This window comes from Haplochromis burtoni, unplaced genomic scaffold (genome assembly GCF_018398535.1).
Source record: "Haplochromis burtoni strain Fernald_Lab_line unplaced genomic scaffold, NCSU_Asbu1 Contig_921, whole genome shotgun sequence".
NCBI lineage: Eukaryota > Metazoa > Chordata > Actinopteri > Cichliformes > Cichlidae > Haplochromis > Haplochromis burtoni.
In genome coordinates this window covers 68,496-75,450 of record NW_024583282.1, presented here as the reverse complement: position 1 = coordinate 75,450, position 6,955 = coordinate 68,496, and the positions used below count along the sequence as shown (strand labels likewise).

The 6,955-nt window shown below is 44.0% G+C and overlaps 2 protein-coding genes across 2 annotated transcripts in view; both read left to right on the top strand.

The window, feature by feature from the left end:
* nfxl1 (nuclear transcription factor, X-box binding-like 1) overlaps window positions 1–2,544 on the top strand; it is a gene marked incomplete in the record, with an annotated part of 26,259 nt that extends 23,715 nt beyond the window's left edge. Inside the window, 3 exon segments of the mRNA XM_042216095.1 lie at window positions 13–93; window positions 179–232; window positions 341–2,544. Of these exon segments, the coding sequence (XP_042072029.1) occupies window positions 13–93; window positions 179–232; window positions 341–538 (333 nt within the window).
* A 1,288-nt stretch (window positions 2,545–3,832) lies between these two features.
* corin (corin, serine peptidase) overlaps window positions 3,833–6,955 on the top strand; it is a gene marked incomplete in the record, with an annotated part of 26,042 nt that continues 22,919 nt past the window's right edge. Inside the window, 2 exon segments of the mRNA XM_014330776.2 lie at window positions 3,833–4,019; window positions 5,963–6,113. Of these exon segments, the coding sequence (XP_014186262.1) occupies window positions 3,957–4,019; window positions 5,963–6,113 (214 nt within the window).

Below are 6,955 nucleotides of genomic sequence, written 5' to 3'. Positions count from 1 at the left end.
GTGTGTGTGTAGGAGGTGCTGTGCTCGCTGTCGGCTCAGTTTGCTGTTGAGTGTGACGACATCTGCAGAGAACAGCAGAAGAAAGTCAGCCAGGTATAAACACACACCTGTACAGACTCTGAGTGGTTCACACCTGGACACACAAACACTGACACTCTGCGTGTGTTTGTGTGTTTAGCTGAAGGAGGCGGAGCAAAGAGCAGCTCAGGAGGAGGAGCAGAGGAAGCTTCAGGTGAGTTTCATGCTGTTCCACCTGCACCACGTTTTAGCTCTGGATGAGGTTCAGACTTTCAAACGTTCATTTCAACATGTAAAGCTAATAAACTGTGTTATTGTGCAGGAGGAGCTGGAGGCGTTCGAGAAGCGGCAGCAGCGAGGAGGGCGGAGGAACAAGAAGCGGGGTAGAAGGGAGGAGGTGGACGACGAGCGCTCAAAGGCGGCAAGGTGGTGGAGGAGGTGTGCCGCCTTTGCCCTTGTCCCGCTGGGCGGCGCGCTGCTGTCTGCCGCCACCTACTACTACCTGCAGGAGTCGGCCTGAGCAGACGGCGGCGTGCAAGCTTCTGTTTCCTGCCGCCATTCAGACACTCGCTGCGACTCTTCCCTTGCGAACCTTGTGTTAACCGTAGCAGCAGTGGCTTTAGGTTAGGTTGGATGGTTAGAACTTTGAACACAGCGCTGCCTCATGTTTCAGAACAAAAGGAAGTTTCTCCTTTTTCATTCAGTGAAAAGTTTGATTGATTTTTAGTCTGAAAGCAGTGAAGAAAAACGTTAAAATAGCTGCTTTAAGTGTGACTCTGACGAAATTGTTGTGAGAGATGAGCTACGTGTGGTTTGTCACTCCGTCACATAAAGTAAGACTTTGTGACCATGGTAACAGGCATGACTGACTACGTCTGATCAAAACTTATGGGAAAGTGATTTTCCCCTCTGCTACCTACCAAATATCTCAACTATGTGAAAAAAGGTCAAATTATTTGGCCTGATCCTGATCCAGTGGTTCCCAAACTAAGCAGCACTGCAGTTTAATAATGTCCCATGAGGTTCCAGTGAGCCAGTCCTTTGTTTATTTGTCTAACATTACAGAAATAAACATGTTTACAATCTGATATAAATATATTTTTGGGTTCTATAGCGTAACACATGTACAGAAATGCAGTAACCAACAAGGTAATTGAGAGTATCAAAAACCTGAAACCTGTAAAAATAACCTACAGTGGAAGAAGGGGGCGGGGCTAAACAGTGTTTGTGGAGTTCCACATGGCTCTATCATAGGTCCTCTACTTTTTATTCTGGTTTAAATTATATTCTTGTTAAGTATGCTGTCTTTACCCCTTCATCACAACTGTAAGGTTGTTGGCTCTTACGATGTCTCACCTGTTTAAAGGGTTGACGTTTGCGTTAGTGGGTCGTGGTCTCTGTGGGACCTCTAGGCTGTCTTTATGCTGTTGGAGCCTTTGGAGACTGGGTCTGTTTCGTGGTGGAGGTTTAACTGGGACAGAAATAAAGATTTGGGAACCACTGGGTTGGTCTAGTTTCATCATCAGTTTCATGCACACTGACATGGAGCAGTGTTAGATCAGGCAGGCCATGAAGTCAGCTCATGCCTCACTACACATCAGTGTGGGGCGATATTGAAACTGCATATATTAGCTTCTGTGTCTAGAAGCTGCTTTGTGCCCACCTGCAGACCAGCTCCTGCTGTCCTGCTGGGTGTCTTCACTGATGTGTGTGCATGCCTGCACCGAAAGCATGCACACATAAAACTGAGGTTGTAGTAGAGAGACTGATGCTGCAACAACACATCCTAATGATTCCTGTTTTCATCCTGGTAAACCTCTAATCAGCCTTTAATATTCTCCATAATTGTTTTTTAATGTGTTTCAAGTTCAAAATGAAAATAAGAGATGAACATTTTGACGCTTAAGTTGTAGTAATTGATATCTTTGGTTCCCTTTTCCTCATTAATGTACCTTCATTATTCTCCCTAATGTGTAATCTTTATGTTTGTGTAAGTTTAAAGTACAAAATGAACAACAGGAAGTTTCTGACTGGAAAAATCTGAAATAAATCTAGAGTCATTTTTGTGAGGAATCCATCAGATACTGGAACTCAACTGTCTAATATTCATGCTGAAACGTTTCAATTGTTTTGATTTTGATTTAAAAATTTTCTTTCATATTTTTCATTCTTTTTTCTTAAAGACTTAAAAAATAAATCGAAATGAAACAAAAACCCCTGTGTTCATTTTCCTAATTGAGCTTTTTTGTAACCTTCAGAATTCTGTTAGGCAGACCACGCCCACTCTTCAAACTAATGCTGAAGTATGAACGCCAGTTCTGCTGTTTCAAAAACATTCCCGTTATAAGGAAGTCAACAGGAAAACGCCTCTTGGCTACTCTGTTGTTCAAAGTCAGATCCACCCCTCGCTCATCACATACGGTGTGAAATCACAGGAAAAACAAACTAATGGGCTGCGTCACCGTGGTTACACCCATTTATGTTTGTATTAAGCTTCTCAGAGTAATTAAAACCACCTTCAGCTGCAATATTAAAGCGACGCAAATGTTAAGATATCAAAAATTATGATCTCGTCACATCACAAATATGAGTCTTGAGTACAATAAGTACTGCTGTATATCTTCATCCTACAAGTTTTAGGATTATGACTTTTCAGCATCAAAATAAATGTAAATGTCTTCTGTACACACACTGTACATAAATGATGGACACTGTGATGTCACTCATTGGTTAATGAAGCCTCAAGCTGCCTTGAGAAGTTGGAGGTGGTGAGAGAGGGACGTCGTGAGGCCAACGACGCGACCTGCAACGAGCACACTCCCTCTGAACTTCCTGCTTCACTTAGTTTGAGCTGAATACCACAACTGATAAACTTGTGAAATCATTCAGACTTAATCAGGTCACTGAGTAAAGGAGCAGCGTTCAATAAGCACAAGTCTTTCTGTTCTCCAATCAGAAGGTTTGATGCACTTGTGTGTTGGCTTCAGTTCAGAAACAAAAACTATGTCCATCACTTTACACCAACCACCTTCTTTTTTTTTTTTGTTAATGTTCTGACTTCCTGTGAGCCCCTCTCACTGAAGCTTATGTGTTGAATGTTTACAGAAGGAGGCGCTCCATCCATGGTTAAAAGCATTTCAAACCCATCTGAGTTTGCAACAGCTGGTGACAAAATCACCACACAACAGATTTATCTGCAACATTGTAGTTACATTATAGAAGATCGTAACTATGACTACGACCATCAAAGTCATCAAAAAAGAAACATTATTACAAGTTAGCATCATGAATACGTTACATGTAGCATTTAAAACATTAAGCGAGCACAGACAGCCTCTGTGGGGTTCCACTCCTCACTGGTGGGTCACAGCTCTGAAAAACTCCTGGAAACGCCCCTGCTGTTGAAACTGGGGCACCTCTTAATACTCTTAATGCACCTGTTTACCTCCATCCTATGATAGTAAACTCCACCCACCTCATACTCTCTATGCTGCTTCTGTTTGTCTCCAGGGCAGACCCATCTCCACCCACCCATCCACCCTCTCCCTGCCACTTCCCCAGGTGGATGCAGATGTAACCAGAGAGTTCAGAGTCTGATTTGTGTTTGTATTCCTGACAGAACTTTCGGAGGTGTTGCGGGTACCCCCTGCTGAGGAGCGCACCCCTGCTGAGGAGCGCACATGTGCGGCAGCAGCTTTGAAGCTGGCGCTCAGGGCGGCACGAGGCTCCAGCCCTGCACCTGAATCCAGGAGCTTTAATCCCACGTTAAGACCTCCTCACGTGGGCACGACCTGAGCTGTGTGACAGTAAACAGCGGAGTGGGAGGAGACAGGGTAGGGGCGGAGCCAGCGTGTCTCGTGCCCGGTTAGTTAGCGGAGCAGCTCGCGGGCAGCAGACAGAGGGATGGTCTCGCGCTCGGCGCTGGGCAGCAGCAGGTCATGTTGTCCGCGCGGCTGGAGACCTGCCCGCGTGTCACCTTCAGCGGAGCGGGAACTGCGGCGGTGAGTGCCCCCCTCGCTCTCTCTCTCTGTGTCCCCGCTGTCTGCGGAGCTCTCTCTACCTCTGTCCCCGCTTCTGTTGCTGTCCTTGGTGTCCGTCCTCTGTCCTCTCCGCCTCTCTGTGCTGCTGCTGCTGCTGCAGACTCTTCTTATTCTGCAACACTTCAAAGATATTTCAAGGCTTTAATCAGAGAAGCGTCAACAGAAAACTGACACAAATATGTTTTTATTTCTGTTTTATTTCAGCCAAATCTCATTGAGTCATCTCTGTTTGAAATAACCTGTCACAGAAATAATTACAGATTTATTTTCTGTTATAAAAATCTATCAGCTGCTTAGCTTTTTTATGTTATCGTCACATTTGTGCAAAAGTCAGTGCACTTTTGTCTCCTGCTGTAACATTTACCCGAGGGCACAGGTGTGCTCAGGAGCATGAAGCATGTAGGAAACAGGATGTTGTTCCAGTATCTGACTTTTAATGTCGTGCAGTGATGTAGTGATGTCCGTCTGTGTAGAGTTTTCAGCGAATGTGAGCTCTGATGGTTATAAAACTGCACCCAGCTACACTTTCATTTCTTTATTAATAACTCTGATAAATTTAATTTCTTCTTAATAAACTTAATTTCTTTTCTCAATGGTACCTTAGATTTGATCATGTTTGGGTGATTCGTGGATCTCTGTTTATTCATAAAGACTTTGATTTATTTTGATGTAAAATTTAAAAAGTCATATTAATTGTGGCTCCAGCTGAAGCTCCTCGGGTGGCTGACGCGTCTCCATTTCTACAAGACGATCCAGAAAACAGCTGAAAGTTCACACACACGCTCAGCTCTCAGACCTGATGATGTGCACTCGTTTACCTGCTAAACACGGTCGTCGCCGTCCTCCTGATCAATACATTTGTGATGTTTCGGAGACTAAATGATTGCAAACTTAGTTATTAACAGATAGTTGTAGTGCTGGAAGAATTAGAGCAAGTTTAATAACTACAGCTAATAATTAAAATAATCACGTAGTGATTTACAAAACAAAACAAACAGTTATTATTTTTGACTCTTTTTCTTAAATAAAACATTATTAAGATTAAGATATAATGATAATGTTTATAATGTTTGTTTATGTTGTGTGACAGTAAACTGGGTGTTTTTGATGATATAAATATATCAGGCATCAGAAAATATCAGAACCAATAAATATGAACAGTTTTAAGAATTTACTTTATTAATGCCTGAAGATTATGTGATTGCCCCAAGACATAGGAACAGTAACCGACTGAAATAAATAAAATACAAATAAAATTACAAAATATATACAAATAGCTCAATTCTAAATATCCACAATGTTGCAGAGATTAAATATCTATGATTCACATCGTACTCCAAGCTGTTGTTACTCTGATCTGCTCCTTACTTAATTTTACCCTTCAAAGTAAAAGTCCTCGCCTAAAAGTCTGTGGTGTAAGATGTACATAACGTGCATGTTTGGTTTGTACTTTATTTAACCCAAATAGTGAGTTTCTTGTTATTGTCATGCAATAAAAAGAAAATGATCCAAGCTGCAGCTCTCACACACTCTTTCAGATGCACATGCACGGCAGACGTTGTGGTAATGAATCAGCCAATCAGCACATTAGACAGAGCAGCTCCACAGAGAGAGAGGGTGGTGGAGTGAGCAGTATTTAAGGCGGGGGGCTGCTGTGTGGTGTCAGGTGTCGGCTCGTTGTCATATCTCTTCAAAAATAACTTCGGCGTGTCCAACGGAAACTCTGAGAGGGCAGAAACACCCCGAGCACCCACACCTCTGCTCTCTGTAAAAATAACCTTCAGTGGAAGAAGGGGCGGGGCTAAACAGACAGTATAGAGCCAGAAGCCTCCTCTTTTGTGCTCTGATAACCTGGATCCTGGTGTTTTATGAGTCCTCTGAATGTCTCTCTGTGTCCCACAAAGAATCTGGCTCGAGGACCCCAGGCGAGGATGGGCGGGGAGGCGTGTCCCCACAAGCTGGGCTCCACCAATCACCTTCGGCTTCTCCTCTACATCCTGATTCCCACCGTGAGCCTGCTGGCCGGCCTCCTGCTGCTCGTCCTGGTCCTCACTGGTAGAGACACACACACAAACACACAGTCTGGCTGATGACCTCTGAGGTCAGAGGTGTTCTCAGTGACCTGACAAAGACTCCACCCTTCACTTTCAGTCTGGACACGACCCTGATATCACTCCATCCCCCTCCTTCTCTGTCCTCTAATCTCCACCCGTCCTTTGTCTCTTTCCTCCCTTTTCCCTTCTTTTTCCATCCCATTCACACCATCATTCCTTCTTTTTTATTTGTCTTTTATTTCATTATTTCTCTTTTTACGTTCCTCAGTTTAGTTTCCTCCCTGCTTCCATCCGTTTCCATCCCTCCGTCGCTGTTAAGTCCTCCTCCTTTCCCCTGAGTCATCCTCCTTCTTCCTTCATCCCTCCTTTCTCTCGATGAAGAGGAGCTACAGAGGGATAAGGGGGGAATGATGGAGGCACAGAGAACAGACTGATGTGTGTAGGAGGAGAAGTGTGCATGTGTGTCACCATGACAGCAGGGAGTCCCTCAGCCAATCAGCATGAGGATCAGACTGAAAGGATTTCAAATATTTACGCAGGTAGTAAAAGAGACGCGGCAGCATCTGTCCATCCAGACCTTCACCATCTTCCTCCTCCTCCCCCAGTCTTCACCTCCATCACCTTTTCAGCCTCCCCCCTCATCGTTTCTCTTCCTCCACTGGATTTTCCTTCCTTTCTTTATTTTCTCGTGTCTGCTTTGATGATTCATTTCTTTCTCAAATGTATTCGATTCAGTCTTATTTCTCTTTCTGAACACACACACACACACACACACACACACACACACACACACACACACACACACACACACACACACACACACACACACACACACACACACAC